Genomic DNA, 20,622 nt, shown 5'->3' with positions numbered 1-20,622 from the left:
CTCAGGGTCGTGAGATCAAGCCTTCTGTTGGGCTCTGCATTGGGCGTGGAGCCTGCTTGTCTCTCTCTCCCTTTGCTCTGTCTCAATTATATACATAAATAAAATCTTACCAAAAAAAGAAATAGATGTGAAGAAACATTAATTATAATTAGTTTTAATATGGACATCTATCCAGCTTAGAATATATCATTAATGTGAGGTATTTTCTCAGTAATCTTTCCCTTGAGGCCTATACTTTTGTGTTACTATGTGGAGTTTTACTGCAGTTATAACAAGTGAGGCTGGTAAATTTGAGTGAATTCGTTTGCTCTGTGGAAAAGAAAGGTCAAGAATGAGTAAATATTATATTGGCTTGTTTATTCTCTTTCCTTTTGCACAAACTTATCTTCTAAGGGTGTACTTAAAGTGGCTCACTAAAAATACTAGTTTTGAAAAATGGTTCAGTTTATTAAAGGAAACCACCATTATTCCTACTATTGGTAGTTCTTACATAAAAATTCCATCACATCTGAATATTTTTATATTGGTATGAAACCTCCAGAGGTATGTGATACTTAAAAAACTGCAAACTTGACATTTTGAGATTATAAAAGTAATATAGGTCCATAGTAATCTTGTAAAATATAGAAAAGTATGAAAAAAAAACCCCTATGATTTCACATTCTAGAGAAAGACATCGTTAACATTTTGCTATATATTTTTTAGTGTACATAAATGGCTTTATATTAATCTGTGACTATACATATTTCATATTCAGCTTTAAAAAATTAGCATTATGTCCTAGACATTTTCTTTTTTAAAGATTTTATTTATTTAGAGAAGGGAGAGGGGATAGGCAGAGTGAGAAGGAGTTCTGTCTCAAGCAGCCTCCACATTGAGTGCAGAGCCCAACGCGGGGCTCAATCTCATGACCCTGAGATCACAACCTGAACCCAAATCAAGAGTCACCTGCTTAACTGACTGACCACCTAGGTGTCCCTGGACATTTTCATATGTCATGTGACCTTTTTAAGGTAAATTTATTTTTAATTAGATTTACAGTAAAAGTAGAGACATCCAAATTACGTCTGTTTGTCAAGACTAGAGATGAAGTCCAAGATTTTTTTGGTGGGGGGAAGTTTGGGAGAGAGTGGGAAATCAGACTAGAGTATATGAGGATGAGAATAGGTAACAGATATTTTTTCCTTTTCCCATCTCTGAACGTTTTAATTAAAGGGAAAGAAAAAATATTTCCGCAGCATATCAAAATACATAAAATAATAACTTTATAACCAAAGTAAGGTATTTATGATTGATTATATTCCCAAACCAACAAAATTACTTGAGCTGTAGGTGACATTTAAAAAAATATTTTAGGGATCCCTGGGTGGCGCAGCGGTTTGGCGCCTGCCTTTGGCCCAGGGCGCGATCCTGGAGACCCGGGATCGAATCCCACATCGGGCTCCCGGTGCATGGAGCCTGCTTCTCCCTCCGCCTGTGTCTCTGCCTCTCTCTCTCTCTCTCTCTCTCTCTCTCTGTGACTATCATAAAAAAAAAAAAAAATTTTATAGTTTACCTATAAGAAAATTTCAAGCCACTGTAGTTTTCCCAGTTACTGTGTTACAGTGAAGCTGTTACTCACTTCCCTGAAGAGTAAGAATAATAATAATATTATTATGTAAAAAACACAAATATATAAGCTTAAAAACACAAGAAAGGTATATGCCACAGTAATGTCCTAAAGCAGTAAAGATTATTTCCATATAATGGAAAATTTAAATGTCAGCTCAGTCTTGGTCTATAGACTATAAAAGTATTGAACCAGTGTGAAAATTTAGGTATTATTTTAATTTAACAAAAAGCATTCATTATCATAGATTAGTTTGAGGCTACTATTAATATTTATAGTTCAAGTGCAGAGTGAAGCTTTTCACAAAATGGTAAAAGAACATAAAATCCTTTCTTTCTGTCAACCTCAGGCACATATTCCAGTTGTTTTTCCCAGGTATAGAAACTTTGTGATAGTTACACATCATTGTTTAATTAATCCTCTGGAATGTGTTGGGCGTTGTACTAGATTGTGGAACCTCAAAGAAAGATGAGACATTGGCTCTGTCCTTCAGCAGTTTATTGTTTAGAGGTAACCTATAATCCAGTGTAGTAAGTGTGATAATAGAGGTTGGTATGAACTGCTATAAGAGCACAGGTAAAAGAAGCTCAAGGTAAGTCAGAAGAGATTAAATTTGGCTGGGCTTTGAAGAATGAATAGTGTTTCCAGATAACAATGGTGTGGAAGGATATTTAAGGCAGAGGAAATGGCTTTGGAAAGGCATAAGGACATTGAAGTATATATTGTCTCTTGGAGAAAGATGGTTTATTGAGGCAGGGGCACAAGTGAATATAAGGAAAAGAGGGTAATAGAAGAGGAAGGATAACATGGGGCCCAGAATTGAAGGTTCTGATGTATCTTGTAGGCAGTTTTACTTTATCCTACAGATAAGAATGAGCCATTATATATTTTTGCAGAATAACTAAAGAACCCTCCTTTACAATGAGTTGTTTTTGTTTTTGTTTTTGTTTTTAAAGAAAGTTGGACATTTGGGATAGGAAGAAATAAAGACAGAAAAAACAAAGCGTTAATCAAGAAACGGGACAATGAAAACTGATATGTATTTATTAAGAGCCAATCCCAGGTGCATATCTAAAACTATATCTTTGAGTATGGATCAGTTAATAGTATAGGCAAGGTTAAAAATTTAGGGATTAAAAAAAATTAGGCATGCTGGCAAATTAATGATAAAGTACTAGTGGAGCTTACCTTTATGAATCTATAATCACATGGAATGTCCACGCAAGAAGAGTCTTTCACGATCATCCTTTGTGTGGGCCCTTTAAAGGAATTTATAAAGAAAGCAGCATGGTAGTAATTGCACTTTTAAATTAATCAGATGGTTGAGAAAATGTAAGTGAAAGTTATTAAAGGCATTATTCAGTGTCTTATTTAATCACAGAAGCATCTACATATATTTGAAAAAAATAGCATATTTGTGAGACATTTAGTCTATAGACACTGTGCATAGCTTAGTGATTAAGGACTCAGACTGGAATCAGAACCTAGTTTGAATCCATCACCTGCTAACTGTAACTTTGGACAAGTACTTGCCCATCTGTGTCTTCAGTTTTCTTATCTGTGAAATGTGAATAACAATAGTACCTACTTCATAGATTTGTCATATAGAATTATAAATGAGTTAATATGTGTAAAGAGTGTGGAACAATACCTAGCACATTGTAAGGGCTATTGTAGAAGTCCTTGTTTTGTATAAATCATGCAGTAATTCAGAGACCTTCCAAGTTTTTGTTTTGTTCTTAGACTCTTATTCTGATGAATGATTGATGAGATCTTTGAATGGTATGTTACTAAAAAGATATCATTATTTTAGAAATTTGTGTTCAGAGTTTTCTTTCACCCTTTTTGAAATATCTGCCCACCTTCTGCTGAGACGTGCCTTAGAGTTATCAATCCCTTCTTCCTAATTTGTGGTTCCTAGAGTGAATTAAGTCCTAATTCCCTTTGGAAACCTTTATATACAGTGAATTAATCTCTCTCCTGTGTATCTACAATGGTTCTAGTATTGTACCATTCTGCAAAGAATTGGGAAAATAGTCACTCAAATGATTTTCTGTGGCCATGTGAAGAACCCCAAATGTTAGAGGACCTATAAATTAGGCCATCATGGCTGCTCTGTTTCATGGTGGTAATGATAATGGCAGTGGCTGCTTTCATCTATCTCCCAAGGTGTCCTTTATATATTTTTTAAATAGATTTTTTTAAAGAGCAGTTTTAGGTTTATAGCAAAATTAAGCAGAGGGTACAGAGATTTCCCATTGTAATTTTTTTAGTTTCTGTAGGCTTTATCAATTAAGCATAAAGTATGACATAAATAAATAAACACAAAGCATTTTCAAAATGATTTATCTTTAGGAAATTCTTTTCTGTGCTGAGATCTATATTTTCTTCCATACATTTAAAAATTTTTTATCTTCCATGTATTTTAAGGTCTTGGCCTTTCACATTTAGTATACCTGGAATTTATTTTTCCATTTGGTGTGATTTAGAGACTTCATTTTATTTTTTACCATTTGGATATGTCCAGTGTACTTACTGAACATTTAGTCTTTTTTTCCTTCCAGTCAATTTTAATGTCATGTTCACATCATTATTTCTATGTATGCCAGATCTATGTCTAAATTTTCTTTTCTGTTCTTTTGATGTGTTTGTCTATCCTTAGATCAACACCAAACTGTCTTAATTATTTTAGTTTTCCAATAATTCATAATACCTAGTAGGTTAAGTCCTTTTACATTTTATTATGCTGTTTCTTTTTCTTTTTTCATCCAAATGTGTTTTAGAACCACCTTGTCAGGCTCTTTGCAAAACCTTGTTAGGGTTTTCATTGGAATATATAAATTAATTAGGAATGAATTGACATCTTAATGATATAATCATCATTCATTAAATATTTATGGAGTACTTCTATGTATACTGGGAACTGGGAATATAGCAGTGAACAAAATTCACAAATATCTCCAGACTCATGGAGCTTACATGGTAGTCAAAGGAGATAGACTATGAACAAAATAAATAAATTGTATACTCTATTATTCATAATAGCCAAAAACTGGGAGCAATCTAAAAGTCCATCAAATGTATATCCATACAATGAAATAACGCTCAGCAAGAAAAAGGAATAAACTACCTATATATGCAACAACTCAGGCAAATGTCAAAAGTACTATACTGGGTGTAAGAAGCCAGATGCAATAGATTACATATTATATGATTCCATTTATATGAAATTTCTACAAAAGGCAAAAACTGTAGTGACAGATCATCAGTTGCCTGGGGCTTGAAATGGGAATGAGAATTGACTGCAAAGGAGTTTGAGGGAACTTTTAGAAGATGGAAATGTTGGGGATCCCTGGGTGGCTCAGCGGTTTCGCGCCTGCCTTTGGCCCAGGGCGCGATCCTGGAGTCCCGGGATCGAGTCCCACGTCGGGCTCCTGGCATGGAGCCTGCTTCTCCCTCTCCCTGTGTCTCTGCCTCTCTCTCTCTATGTCTATCATAAATAAATAAAAATAAATCTTTAAAATAAAATAAAAAAAGAAGATGGAAGTGTTGTGAAACTGAGTTATGATGGTTGGCAAATTGTATATTTACTAAAACTTAGTTGTATACTTACAGTGGGCAAATTTTATGGTATATAAATCAAATCTCAATGAAGCTGTTTAAAATAATTATTTTATACCAGTACAGATGAGCCTTGAAAACATGTTAAGTCACAAGCCAATTACAAAAAAAAACAGATGTTATATGATTTCATTTATATTAACTATACAAAACAAACAGAGCTTATTGAGATAGAAAGTAGATTGGTAGTTGCCTCGGGCTGGGGTGATTGGGAGGGAAATAGTGGCTTATTAGTGGGTAGGGGGTTTCTTTTTGGGGTGATTGAAAATCTAAAAAAATTGTGATGATTGCATAATTCTATAAAGATACTAAAAGCCATTGAATTGCACACATTAAATGGGTCAGTCATATGGTAGGTTTATCTCAAGCTGTTCTAGAAAATGAATAAAATTACTGCTATATATGAAGGAAACTTAGGGGAGGGAAGTGGTGGTAATGGTACTGGTGATGCTGGTGCTGATGAGGAAGGCCTCACTGAGAAGGTTATATAGCTGAGCAAAGACTTGAAAGAAATGAGACATTAAGCCGTATGGTTACCTTGGGGAAGAACTTTCTAGGAAGAAGGAAGATCCTGAGAAAGGAGCCTGTCTGGCATGTTTGAGGAGCAGCAGTGAGGCCAGAGTGGCTGAGCAAGGGAGAGCACAGTAGGAAGTGAAGTTGGGAGGTGCAGGGCCCCTCTGTGGACTTCAGTTTTTACAGTAAGGGAGATGGGGAGTCAGTGCAGAGTTTTGAGTGACTCATCTGACACATGTTTTTAACAGTGGCTGCTGAAAATAAACTGAAGGTAGCCTCTGTAGGAGCAGGGAAACCAGTGAGAAGGCAGCAATCCAGGAGAGAGAGAACAGTGACTTGGACCCCAAGGTTGGGGAAAAAAGTGGTCAGATTTTGAATGTATTTTGAAGGAAGAAGCAATAAGATTTGCTGACAGATTGAAGATGAGATGTGAGAGAAAGAGAAGAGTCAGTTAAAGAAGATGCCGGATTTTTTGGCCAGGGAAACTGAGAGAGGGAAGATTGAGGATAAAGCAGATTTGGTGGGGGGGAAATGCCAGGAGTTCTGTTTTTGACATGTTTGAGAAGCTCATTAGACATCCAAGGACAGATTTGAGTAAGCAAATTGGATTTTAAAATTTGGAGTCTAGGGAAGAAATCCTGAAGTAAAGACAGTATTTAAAGGTAGGATTCCTCCAATCTACCAACACCAATATATTTAGAAAGACAAGACTATTTTCCCTTAAGATAGGCTTTTAAACATCCTTAAACATCCCCTCTCGCCAAAAATAATAAATATGTTGATTTTCTTCTATTTCAGGATCTGCAAGATGAAGTTCAAAGGGAGAATACTAATCTGCAAAAACTACAGGCCCAGAAACAGCAAGTACAGGAACTCCTTGATGGACTGGATGAACAGAAGTCCCAGCTGGAGGAGCAACTGAAGGAAGTTAGAAAGAAATGTGCTGAGGAGGCCCAGTTGGTAAAGTCTGGCCATTCCATGCAGCCTGTATCTGTACCTTAGTTGTTTTTCCTAGCATAAGATGGAAACATTCTTTGCTTGTTGTGTTGCTGCTGTGGTTGTTAGGTGGCAATCTAGTCAACACTTGTGGCACATGAAGGAGCTGGAGCACTGTTCATCTGGAAATTGCAGGCCCTCTTTAGGGGAAAGAGGGCACTTAGTGCAGTACTTTTTCAAATTTTAGCTGAAAGTGTGGTACCTATGCCTTCAAGTCCCCTCTATTCATTTCCTAATTGCCCTTTTCTATCAAAAGTATATACTTCAAAAAACACCAAAAGAGTAAACTGAATAAATAAATGTGTTTGCATTATGGAACATTTTAATGACAACTCTTTTTTTTTAATCCCACTTTCTTTTCATTCACTCCCATGTTACAGATCTCATCCCTGAAAGCTGAATTAACTAGTCAAGAATCACAGATCTCTACTTACGAGGAAGAGCTGGCCAAAGCTAGGGAAGAGCTGAGTCGCCTACAGCAAGAAACAGCAGAATTGGAGGAGAGTGTGGAGTCAGGCAAGGCTCAGCTGGGGCCTCTTCAGCAGCACCTGCAAGATTCACAACAGGAAATAAGTTCAGTAAGTCTTTGTGGCAATGAGAAATATGCTCAAATGGGGCCTCACCATGTCCTTTTAGCAAATAATACTTTCTCAACTTGTGTTCCTTTTCCTTCTGCCTCATCTGTTAATTCATTTTTCATTCATTTTATACAAGTAGGTTTCTTGTTGCCTGTTCTAAGTTAGAATTGTCATATATCTTGTATATCTCATTATTATAAGAGTCATGGCTAAGGGTGCAGGTTTTATAGATGTATGGTTTAGGCTTAAGTGCTGGCTCTTCCACTTACTGCCTGAATCATCTTAGTATCAAATGTCTCATCTTTAAAATTGAAGAATTAACAATCCCTCTACCTTTTAGGTCTGCTGTAAGGATTAAATGAAATGTAAAGGATTAAACACTGTGAGACAATTTAGCATAGTGTTTGGTACATAAATGCTCCAAATGTTGCTTATTTTTATAAATAATAACCTCGCATCTTCCCTTTTGTGATTCTAATCTTAAAACCAGTTTTGTTTATTTGGAGACCTTTATTATTTTAATTAGGAAATTGTTTTTTTATATAGATAAACATGTCATGTTGTGTGGGTCCAGAGTATAGATCTCCTGCTTTGTTATTTCTAGGCTTCCCTAAATGAAGAATAATATTTTATAGAATGATAGTAAGATGGTTAGAAGAGAGATCATGTAGCTAGCTCATTCTTTTCATTTTGAATTTGAACAAACTGAAGCCAAGAAAGATTAAGTAACTTGCCTGTGGTTACATTGCCTTTAAAAGAGCCAGAACCGGGCAGCCCCAGCGCCGCCTGCAGGCCAGGGCGTGATCCTGGAGACCCTGGATCAAGTCCCACATCAGGCTCTCTGTATGATACCTGCTTCTCCCTCTGCCTGTGTCTCTGCCTCTCTTTCTCTGTCTCTATGAATAAATAATAATTTAAAAAAAAATCTTAAAAAAAAAGAGCCAGAACCTAGAATCCAGATTTTCTAACATGTAGTCCAGTGTCCTCAGTTAATTATTATGTATAATGAAGTCCTATCCATTGATAGGCCTCCTTCCCCTCTCTTGTCTGACAGGTAAATACCTACTCACGTATCTTGCAAGACATAGCTTAACTTATTTCTTTATAGCATTTTCTGAACCCTGCCTCTATTGGACTCTCCTTTTAGAGAAATAGTAACATTTTTCCCTGCATATTTGTTTATGTGTCCTGTCTCCCCCATCATACTGAGCTTTTTGGTCTAGGTCTTTTTTATATATACATTTAAAGATTTTTATTTATTTATTCATGAGAGAGAGAGAGAGAGAACGAGGCAGAGACACAGACAGAGGGAGAAGCAGGTTCCACGCAGGAAGCCCCACGTGGGACTCAATCGGGTCTCCAGGATCACACCCTGGGCAGCAGGCGGTGCTAAACTGCTGCACCACCGGGGCTGCCCTACAGGTTTTAATAATACAGTTCAGTGATTTTCAATAAATTTAGAATTGTTCAAACATCACAATCAAATTTTAGAACATTTCTATCACTCCTAAAAAGATCCCTTGCACCCATTTGTAGTGAGTCCCTGCTTCTACCCCTAGGTAAGTACTACTGCTTTCTGATTCTAAAGGTTTGCCTTTTCTGAGCATTTCAAGTAGATGAAATCAAACATTATATACATTATCTTTTTTCATGTGGTTTCCTTCACAAGCATAGTGTTTTTGAGGCTCATTTGTGTTGTAGCATGTTTCAACATTATTATTTCATTGTACATTTATAAAGTATTTTGTTTATCCATTCACTGATTAATGGGCATTTGATTCTTTCTACTTGTTGGCTGTTACGAATAATGCTGCTATGAACATTTGTAAACAATTATTTGTGTGGATATGTGTTTTCATATCTCTTAGGTATGGAATAGTTGGTTATATTGTGAAATTATGTTTAAATTTTTTTTAAGTTTAAATTGCCACAGTTTTCCAAAGTCACTGTACCATTCACATTCCCAGTAATAATATATGAGGGTTCCAGTTTCTCCAGTCTTACTGACACTTTTACTGTCTACTTAACTGATTTTAGTCATCCTAGTAGGTATGAAGTGGTATCTCATAGTTTCTAATTTATATTTTTCTTTTTTAAAAAAAAGATTTTATTTATTTATTTGCTAGAGACACAGAAAGAATGGCAGAGACATAGGCAGGGGGAGAAGCAGGCTCCCTGAGGGGAACCCGATGTGGGACTCGATCCGATTAACCTGGTATCAGGCCCTGAGCCGAAGGCAGACACTCAACCACTGAGCCACCCAGGCATCCCTCTAATTTATACTTTTTTAATGGCTAGTGATGTTGAATATCTTTTCATATGCTTATTAGCCATTTGTATATCCTTTTAGATGAAATACATTTTTAAAAATTGGATCGTTGGGACGCCTGGGTGGCTCAGTGGTTGAGCGTCTGCTAGGGCTCCCTGCATGGAGCCTGCTTCTCCCTCTGCTTGTGTCTCTGCCTCTCTCTCTCTCTGTCTCTCATGAATTAAATAAATAAATAAATAACAAGAGTTTAAAAAATTCTGGATAGCTTTGCGCAGTGGCAGTGTCATAGCCAATGAGGTTTACCTGAGGCACAATTATTACTAGTTAAAAATTCTGGATATAAGTTCTTTACCAGAATATTTGATTTGCAAGTAATTTCTCCCAGTCTCTGGCTTGTTTTTTCATTTTCTTTTCTTTGAGTTTTTTGAAAGAGAAGTTCTTTCAAAGGAAGGAACATAAATGAGAAAAGTAGAAAGGACTCTGGATATTATAAATTATCACTGAGAAAAAATTATCACTGAGAAAAGAAGACACTATTTCTGAACAGGAAAATAATTTCAGCAAACTATACTACCAAGTGTGCCAGATGATTTTGGTACTTATGGAAGGAATTATATCCTTGCAAACTTATCTTCAGACCTTAAGAACAAACATACCAGGGAGCACCTGGCTGGCTCAGTTGGTAGGGCATTGCGACTCTTGATCTTGGGGTCATAATTGTAAGTTCATTCCCTACGTTGGGTGTAGAGTATTTTTGAAAAATAAATAAAAAATAAAAAAATTAAAATAAACATACCAATTACTTATATTTGACTTAGTGACTTGTGTGTCTTTCCCACAGACGGCAGCAGTTTCCCATGGGCCTATAAAAAATGAAAATCCAGTACTTTATAAACATACAATTATGCAAATATAAAATTATCCTGAGACTTTAATTGCTCTTTAAAGCTAAACTGTAGCTTTTCTGTTAAAAGGGAGAACTGAGGAAAAATTTCTGACTTGCTAAATTTTCATTTTTACTTCTTTGTATTTATGGTAGGAAAAAGCAAAGAACCTTTGGCTTTAATTCTATGTATCTTACTTACACAATATTTGCTGTTTTTATCCAAGTATTACTGGCATTCTGATAGTTTATTGCATTTCTCTTGCATAGTTTGCAAAGAGCTTGTGTTTGTTGTATGAATTTTTTTTTTTTTCTGTATCCTCTAAGTTTATGCAGAGACCAAGGAAGAAGATAGGCTAAGTGACAGGTACGTGAGAGAGCCAGACACAGGAAAGCCTAGTTTTGTTCAAGATATTATTATCTCAAAAGTAACTTAAAGGAATAAATTGTCTTAAATAGTACTCTTTGATAGGCAAGTATTTCCATACAGTGTTTCATCTCTATGATGGTTATTAGTGTTAAGGTTTTAAGTTGTAGACTGAAAAGGTTTAGTGGATATTGAAATTGATTTAATGGTCATGATAAAAACATTTTTAAAAAATGAAGTTAAGACAAGAGTGTTCTGGAGTGTTCAGAACTTTTGAGTCTTTGGTGCTCCTGATCACCAAAGTATTCTTTATTTGGGATTCCTTGAGCTGACCCAACTTGACATACTGGTCATCATCTTGTAGACATAGTCTTATTGCTCTTCAAATGCAGCTTGAAATCAGGTGTTGAATCCATTTTGTGAACTTCAGTAGTTTCAGGGACAAGAAAAAGTCAGAAGGAACATGACTATAAAATAGAGAGGAGATATTGGGCAGCCCTGAAGCAAATGGACTAGAGGAGAGCTCTGCCTCTGGCCCCCACAGAAAAAACCTCCCTGGCATGTAGAGTTAGTGATTGTGCCCAACTCAGTGAGAAAAACTGCCTGATCCATAAAACATAAAATTATTTTCTCCATGTAACATAAACCCATTTTATACATGCACATTTGTTTCCTAATACACATTCCAAGTTTTTAATGTATAAAAAATTAAATTAACTATTGTTAATGATGGAGTACTACACTATGTACATTTTTTAAATAGAAAGTGAAAAGTCTTGTTTTGCTCATGTTTTTTTCCATTAATATCAACACTTTTGAATAGAATCAAAGAATATTATTTAAAACCCATACAAGAAATAAAGATAATCTAATTTTCTTCCATAAAAAAAAAAGAAAGAAAGAAAGAAAAAGAGACATCTGCTAATTCCATCTCCTGGAGTAGAACAGTGTTTGGAGCATGGGACCTGTTCTGTCTGCACAGGGTGTACCTGTGTGCCTGCGCATTCCTACGTATACTATATAGGTTGTTTTTATTTAGAAAAAATAAAGACATACTTTATATACAAAAAATAAAATAGAATGAAATAAGACAGAATAGGAAATATAAGCACGCATTACATGGAATAAAGATACATAAAGATTATAAGGATTATATTATAAAATTATAAGGATTATTTAAGGATTCATGAAACTTTTTCACAACTGTATGTGCATGTGTGCATGTAAATTATACATATGGATGAATGTGTCTGCATTACATACATATGTTTATGTACGTATATACACACAGAGAGACCTGTCCAAAAAGATACATATATTTACTGGGTTAGGATGTAAAATCTATTTCTTTCTATAGATTAAAGTAAAAAAAAAAAGTTTATAAACCACAACTTAATAGCACTAGGAATATACAAGGCATATGCTGTGTGTTACAAATGTGTAACATTTTGGATTGTTTAAGTTCTAAATACAATGCAATTTGATAGACACATATGCTTACTGATATCTACGGTTTGAACATAAATTACACACTTACAGTACACTTACATCATTGTGCTAGATGTTGGAGATACAAAGGTGATAGCAAAAGTTATGGTCCCTACTCTCAAAGAGCTCAATGTTTTTAACTTTTTAAAAATGGAGTGAATTAGTAGAAAAGAAACAGGGAAACTTAATTCGTATTATGGTAGGAAAATGCTAGTGTGCTAGGCACTTTTATGCACATCGTCCATTATTTACGCACAGACATTTACATTTTACAGAATTCTTTCAAATATATCTTTGCTTCATTTAATCATCTGTGGAGATAGTTCTTACTTTAGGATTAAGAAATGAAGGCTTGAAGAAGTTACTTGGACTAAGATCACTTAACTGAAAGGTGACAGAGCTCAATTGACGTCTTTTTTCCCAGTCCAATATAGTGTTCTTTTCCCAGGTTATGACCCTGGAAAGATCTGTGGTAAATAACAGATTCCAAAATGAACAACCTAAAAACCTCATGCAGAAAATAAGATTAGAGGCACTGAGTCTTGATTCATGAAATGTCAGTAGGAAATATTTATATTTGCTAAAAACAAAAAATACAGCATATAATATAAAAAAATGTATTTTATGAAAAATGGGAACTATTCAGTAAAATTTCATTCATTATGCCCTTTCACTAAAAGCATATTTTGATTTTGCCCTCTCTTCAATTTCTTTGAGATATTTACTAATTTATTATTTTTTTTATTATAGATGTTAGTATGAATAAGCATCATCTTTCCCCAGCCTCTGGCCCCAGCATTTTTCTTTTAATATATATTACAGTTTATTGAATTCTGCCTCTCTGTCCTACCGTTGTTCCAGGAATATAAAGTCACTTGGATACTGAAATCCAAACTACTTTGTCCTTTATTTAACATATTTGGAATAGCTTAGATTTACCACTTCCTAGGACTCTAGCCCATTAATAAATAATACCAGAGCATAGGACAGTAGCTCATTTTGCCTTAGTCTTCACTCTTCTCCTTCCCAGTAGGGGTATAGATAGCTCCAAAATGTTGTGTGCTCTTCCTCAGCTTCCTTTTTTTTCCCCAAAACTTCTTCACAAAATCTTCCCTTGTTCTGTTACTTTGCTGTCTTTTTCCCAATATGCTGACCCTTTTTTTTTCTAGTTATACCAAAAGGACACCAAAATATGGATAATTGAATCAAAATTCTTGAAGCTTTCAAAAGATGTACAAAAGTGAATCCGTATATACTGGAATTTCAAGAGAACTCATGGAGATGGATTACTGAAATCTCTCTAAATCATGCTGCATTCCCAGAGTATTTTCCCTAATGGAAGCAAATTTATCATTGACCAAACCTAGGGATGTAGCTATTTAAATTTTTTGTGTCTTTGTAGTAATAAATTCTGTTTTGTATTTCTACTTTGTGTTGACAGATGCAAATGAAACTGATGGAAATGAAAGAGCTGGAAAGCCATAATAATCAATTAAATTGGTGCAGTAGCCCACACAGCATTCTTATAAATGGTGCTACAGATTATTGCAGCCTCAGCACCAGCAGCAGTGAAACAGCTAACCTTAATGAGCATGCTGAAGGCCAAGGCAACTTGGAGTCAGAGCCCATACACCAGGAGTCTCCAGTGAGTCTAGTAGTTCTAAACCTTCATAATCAACTTCAGGAAAAAAAAAACAACTGATACAGATCAAAGTTTTTGTTGATGTCATACTTAATATAAATATAGAATCATGCCTCATCTGAGGACAGTTGCGTTTTGTTTTGTTTTCAGAGGCAGAGAGTAGATACTGATCCAACAGTTCCAGTACTTTGAACTAGTGTAAAAGTTAATTTTGACTAATCTATTATATAAAGCATGTTTTCAAAACAGTAGCTCTATAGATAGTAACTTTTTAAAACATTTTTTTTAAGTATTGTCACCCAACACTGAGAGTAACTCTTTATTTCATAATGTTGAGGACACTTATCTTCCAGTTATTTAGAAAGTACCAGCGATGTGCAGCAGTGCTGCTCTTATATATGAGAGCTGCCAAGACAAAAGACTGTAACTCTGCCTTTAAGCAGCATACAGTTTAGCAGTTGTAACACTATACTATGTTAAAGGGCTCTGATCATGGAAGCATGAGATATTCAGGTAGGACATCTTGGAGGAGGCTCAAGATTTTATAGAGAAAGCTTTATAAGTGAGCTTCACAGTAAGAAGTGTTAAGCAAAGAAGAAGATGGTGTATTCCTGGCATTCAGAAAACAGTATTTACATAGGTAGGAGATGAGAGAAACATGCTGCACAGAGTCAGAAGAAATTCTCAAAGGATATCTTGTGATGGTGGGGAGAGTATTGATAGGAGATGAGGCTCTCTTATAGTGGCTCCCTGCATTATCTCTTACTTAAAATATAGATGTCTGTACCCCACTACAAACTTGCTGAACTAGAGTTTCTGGGATGGTGCCGGGTACATATATTTTTACAAAAAAATTCCATGGGTGATTATGATGTGCATTGCACCTGGATAAAAGTGACCACTTTTAGGTCAGAAAGGGCAAGAGGGTTCATCTTGAAGCATTGGAGGATTTATCTTACTGCACTGAGTAGCCATTGAAGAATTTAAGCAAGATGTGACATAATTGCACTTACCTTTTAGAAAAATGTAGAAAATGGATTTGAGAGTGGGACTGAACATGCAGAGATATGTTAAGAGACTGTTGGAATGGTCTATGTGAGATGGTTTTAGCCTAAACTTAAGCAGTAATGGGAGGGATGATGACAAGAATACAAGTTTGTATTGTAATACAATACATTAAAGACATAAAATTAACAGACTTGGTTTTTATTTAGGCATTGCAATCAAAAGGTTATCCTTCAAAGACATAGGGTGATATGGAGATTTTCCCTGTCACTTCTTAAAACACTTTTTTTTTTTTTTAAGATTTTATTCATTTATTCATCAGAGACAGAGACAGAGAGAAAGGGAGAGACACAGGCAGAGGGAGAAGCAGGTTCCATGCAGGGAGCCCGATGCGGTACTCGATCCCGGGTCTCCAGGATCACGCCCTGGGCCGAAGGTGGCACTAAACCGTTGAGCCCCCCGGGCTGCCCTTCCCTGTCACTTCTTAAACCCTGTTTCCTACTGATCTAAATCCAGAAAGCCATGGGAAGCCATTGAAGGACCTTTAACCGAACAGTCCTGATCAGATTAGTATTTTTTTTTATTTTTATTTTTATTTTTTTCAGATTCGTATTTTAGATCTATTCCTTTAGCTATTCTAAGAAGGGTCATTTGAAAGGGCACATGTTGGAGGCAAGAAGGCAGTTGGAAGGTTAAGCTGGATCAGAATGATGATACTATAAATGGATGATAGTGACAGTGAAGATGGAGAGGAATGGATTTGAGGAGGAGGTGGGAGGTAAAACAGCAAGACTTGGAGGCTAGGTGGGAGATGACCAAAGGAAAGTGGTTAAGTGGTTAAATTTTGTGGCCTGAGTGACTTTGATGCTTGATGATACCATTTTCCAAATTTAAGAGAACTCATTTAATGAATACATTCTGCTTGTCTTTTGTATTTTTAGTAATTTTTGGTTATCCTTTGTCAGTTTCTTCTGCTGAGTAGAAAATACATAGTTAGTCCATGTAGCATTAATATTTTGTAGGTAAGAAGTAGTCCTGAAATACTGCCTTCTGGTGTGCCTGATGATAATGAAGTGGCGACTACAGCTGTTAATGAGAAAGTTTGTCCTGAATTTAATACTGACAGATATTCAAAAGAGGTAAAAATAATTTTATATATATACATATATATATATATATATATATTTGTGTGTGTATGTGTGTGTATGTATATGTTCTCATTACTGGTTTCCCTAGATGGGTTACACACTGTTTTAAGCTAAGGAAAGAAAAATGTATTAAGTGAGCTTTATGACTACAGAAATATTTGTTATATTACCATCCATTGATATTTTTCAAAGCATTTTATTTCAGAATCTTAAAACTGGTTCCTAAAAGAATACTTTTTAATTTAAAATTATTTTTAGGGCGATCCATTTAATGCAGAATCCAGTTCACTGACAGATCCAGTTGCAGACACAAACTTGGATTTTTTCCAGTCTGATCCTTTTGTTGGCAGTAAGTACTCTTATATTATGGATTTACCAAAAAAGTCTTTTTAATGTAACTATATAAGAATGAGGGCTTCAGTTTTGAGATCCTACTTGTTACAACAAAAGTGGAGGATGTAGAGATGTGATATGTTATATTTGCTGGTATTTGTCCTCTTCAAGCAACTAACTCACTTATAGGACTAAACCACTGATTATGTCTGAGGAGCCCCTGATTAAGAGCATGTTTCTTGTTCAGAATAAGGACCAAAAGAAAGAGATATTATGGACCAGGAGAGGAGATTAAGTACTCTTAGGTCAACCAGCGATTTTTTACTAATGTGCCAACATCATGCTTTTATTTATTTTTTAAAGATTTTATTTATTTATTCATGAGAAACACAGAGAGAGAGAGAGGCAGAGACACAGGCAGAGGGAGAAGCAGGCTCCATGCAGGGTTCCCGACACGGGACTCGTTCCTGGGACTCCAGGATCACGTCCTGGGTCGAAGGCTGGCGCTAAACCTCTGAGCCACCCAGGGATCCCCACATCATGCTTTAAAACAGTGGAATCAATAGCAGTTAGAAGCCTGATCCCTGCCCTCATGGTGCCTATATTGTTATTGAAGAAATAAAAGTTTAATAAATTGAAATACCTGGTGTCCATGTAAACTATGTTAAATACCACTGGTGTCAAAGCTCTTTTTGCATTTTATTTATTTCCAAGTCAGTTTATGAAACTGATAGGTCAGTTTACAACAGTTTTTTTTTTTTTTCCTCCAAGGTTTTATTTAACTTCCAGTTAGTTGGGGATCCCTGGTGGCTCAGCAGTTTAACGCCTGTCTTCGGCCCAGGGAGTGATCCTGGAGTCCCAGGATCAAGTCCCACATTAGGCTCCCTACATGGAACCTGCTTCTCCCTCTGCCTGTGTCTCTCCCTCTCTCTTTCTCTCTGTGTCTCTCATGAATAAATGAATAAAATCTTGGGCAGCCCAGGTGGCTCAGCGGTTTAGCGCCAGCTTCAGCCCAGGGCGTGATCAGGGACCTGGGATCAAGTCCCACGTCGGGCACCCTACATGGAGCTTGCTTCTCCCTCTGCCTGTGTCTGTCTGTCTGTCTGTCTCTCTCTCTCTCTCTCTGTGTCTCTCATGAAAAAATAAAATCTTTAAAAACAAAGTCTAGAACAAAAATTTAATTTAAAAAAATATAAAATCTTTAAAAAAATAAATTCCCATTAGTTAACATACAATGTAATATTAGTTTCAGGTGTAGAATTTAGTGAATCATCACTTACATACAACACCTGGTGCTCAGCACAACAAATGCCCTCCATAATCCCCATCACGCATTTAACCCACGTTTTCTCCCCCGCCCAGGAGAACTCCTCTCTCGTTATCATTAGTGTATTCTCTATAATTAAGACTATGTTTCTTGGCTTGCCTTTTTCTCCCCCCATGGTCTTTTTTTTTTCTTGTTTGTTTCTTAAATTACACTTAGGAGTGAAGTCATATAGTATTTCTTTCTCTGACTTATTTTCTTAGCATAATACTCTAGCTCATTTGTTGTTGCAAATGAGAAGATTTCATTCTTTTTTGTTGGCTGAGTAACATTCCACTACATGCACATGTGTATGTGTGCGCGCACACACACACACACACACCCCATGTCTTTGGTATCCATTCATCAGTTGATGAACATTTGGTCTGTTTCCATTAATTTGGCTATTGTAGGTAATGCTGCTGTAAACATTGGAGTGCATGTATCCCTTTAAATTAGTATTTTTGTATTCTTTGGGTAAATACCATTGATGCAATTGCTGGATCCTAGGGTAGTTTTATTTTTAATTTTTTGAAGAACCTCCATACTGGTTTCCAGACTGGCCACACCAGTTTGCATTCCCACCCACGATGCAAGAGGGTTCCCCTTTCTCCACATCCTCGTCAATACCTGTTGTTTCTTCTGCTGTTGAGTTTAGCCATTCTGACAGGTGTGAGGTGGTATCTCATTGTAGTTTTGGTATGCATTTCCCTGATGATAAGTGATGTTGAACATCTGTACATTGTCTTTGGAAAAATGTCTATTCGTGTCATTTGCCCACTTTTTTTTTTTTTTTTTTTAGATTTTATTTATTTGAGAGAGAGTATGAGCAGGGTCAGAGGGACAAGCAGACTCCCCAGTTGAGCATGGAGTCTGATGTGGACCTTGATCCCAGGACCCTGAGATCATGACCTAAGCCAAAGTCAAATGCTTAACCAACTGAGCCACCCAGGAGACCCTGCCCACTTTTTAATTGGATTATTTGGTTTTTGGGTGTTGAGTTCTACAAGTTCTTTATATATTTTGGATACTAACCCTTTATTGGATATATCATTTGCAAGTATCTTCTGTGGAGCGTCTTTCCATGTGCTGATTGGCCATTTGTATTCCTTCTTTGGAGAAATATTTATTCAAATAATTTGCCCATTTTTATTGCTAGTCTTTTTACTGTCGACTTGTAAGAGTTCTTCACGTATTCTGAATATAAGTCCCTTATCAAATATGTGATTTGCAAATGTTTTCATGTATTTTGCGTTGTCTTAATTTTGATGAAGTCCAATTTATCTGTATTTAGTCACTTGTGTTTTTGATGTCGTGTCTAAGAGCCAAAAATCATGAAGATTTACTCTTAGATTTTCTTCTAAGAGTTTTATAATTTTAGCTATTACATTTAGATCTTTGATCCATTTTTAGTTAATTTTAGAATACAGTATGAGATGGGGGTCTAGCTTTATTTTTTTTTTAATTTTTTAAAATTTATTTATGATAGTCACACAGAGAGAGAGAGGCAGAGACATAGGCAGAGGGAGAAGCAGGCTCCATGCACCAGGAGCCCGACGTGGGATTCGATCCCGGGTCTCCAGGATCGCGCCCTGGGCCAAAGGCAGGCGCCAAACCGCTACACCACCCAGGGATCCCTAGCTTTATTCTTTATTCTTGAAAAGATTGTTTTCCCTGTGGAATTAATTGTCTTGGCATTCTTGTTAAAAATCAATGACTGTAAATGTAAGGATTTATTTCTGGACTCTTTAGTTCTAGAATTATTTTATACTATAGTAAAGAGCTCAGTGTCTTTGTTTCTAGAGTGGTGATGGTAATACCCATTCAGTATTCTTGTGAAGAGTATTTTTTTAATAGAGTTATTGCTGTTGTGCCTGTCTGTTCCCTTCTATCTGTAACCTCATCTTGTGATCAAAGGATAAGTATAGTTGGCTCCGATTAAAATTTGCTTCATTTGTGAGGTATCTTGGTGTTATGCCTTAACTCTTTATTATTTTAAATGTTTCCTAAAGGTGCATGGCATTTAGTGTTTTATCTACTTTGAGGTAGAGTTAATGAAACAGATTTTGCTTTAAGAAACTGCTCTTGTTTAAAGTTACCTTTAAATAACAGTCTCACAACAGTAAATATTGTTACTGTGATTTCTACTTACCACAGGTGATCCTTTCAAAGATGATCCTTTTGGAAAAATTGGTAAGTATATCATTGAACTCCAACTTAGCTGTAATTTGATTCTGCTCAATTATAAACCTATATTGTATTTAGAAATGAGAGATCAAAGTTAGTTAAAGGAAGTGGACTTCCTTTTTATTCAGTTTTTAAAACTGATATAAAGGCCCCATTAAAATGTTGTATGTGCCTGGCATTTTCAGAGAGAAAGTGATAGATTCTTGTGAATTTGCTTAGTGAACTATTAGCTTTACTTTTTAAAAAATGACATTAGTGTTTATATTTTGATACTTTTAATAATCCTTAGACTGATTTCTCCTTGTTAGCCGAAGACTAGATGAGTATAGCGATCTATGCTACTACAGTGTTTAGAGCATTTTGTTTTCTAAGAATGCAATGTATGAATGGGGGAAAAGGGAACCTCTTAAAGAATTACTAAATGTCAGGCTTTATAAGATATTCTTTTCCTGGGATTTTACACTAGAATAAAGCAAATCTTGTGTCCATTTGTTATGCTTCCCAGACCTGTTCCAAATAATTTAGTTAGGTGAAAGACTATTTTTAATAAAATCACAAAGGAATTTGTGATTCCTCCTTCCCTAAAATTAGAATCAACAGCTAGAGGAATTATTTAAACCTAGCATACAGGTAATCCTTGTTTAATAAATATTGGAATTATTGATGTGCTTTGGGTGAAT

At 35.8% G+C, this 20,622-nt stretch overlaps 1 protein-coding gene and 1 pseudogene across 3 annotated transcripts in view; both read left to right on the top strand.

Annotated features, from left to right (window-relative positions):
• Positions 1 to 20,622, top strand: part of EPS15 (epidermal growth factor receptor pathway substrate 15) — a 137,278-nt gene that overhangs the window by 88,039 nt on the left and 28,617 nt on the right. For all 3 annotated transcript variants that reach the window (XM_041738368.1, XM_041738367.1, XM_041738366.1), the window contains 6 exons: positions 6,542 to 6,703; positions 7,120 to 7,317; positions 13,766 to 13,969; positions 15,994 to 16,110; positions 16,378 to 16,468; positions 19,913 to 19,948. In XM_041738368.1, coding sequence (XP_041594302.1) covers positions 6,542 to 6,703; positions 7,120 to 7,317; positions 13,766 to 13,969; positions 15,994 to 16,110; positions 16,378 to 16,468; positions 19,913 to 19,948 — 808 coding nt within the window. The remainder of the gene's footprint in view (positions 1 to 6,541; positions 6,704 to 7,119; positions 7,318 to 13,765; positions 13,970 to 15,993; positions 16,111 to 16,377; positions 16,469 to 19,912; positions 19,949 to 20,622) is intronic.
• Positions 9,850 to 9,965, top strand: LOC121481720 (annotated as a pseudogene).

The sequence above is a fragment of the Vulpes lagopus genome, chromosome 23, assembly GCF_018345385.1.
Source record: "Vulpes lagopus strain Blue_001 chromosome 23, ASM1834538v1, whole genome shotgun sequence".
Taxonomy (NCBI): Eukaryota; Metazoa; Chordata; class Mammalia; order Carnivora; family Canidae; genus Vulpes; species Vulpes lagopus.
Note: the sequence above shows the minus strand (reverse complement) of the source record. Positions and strands in the feature narration are given on the sequence as shown.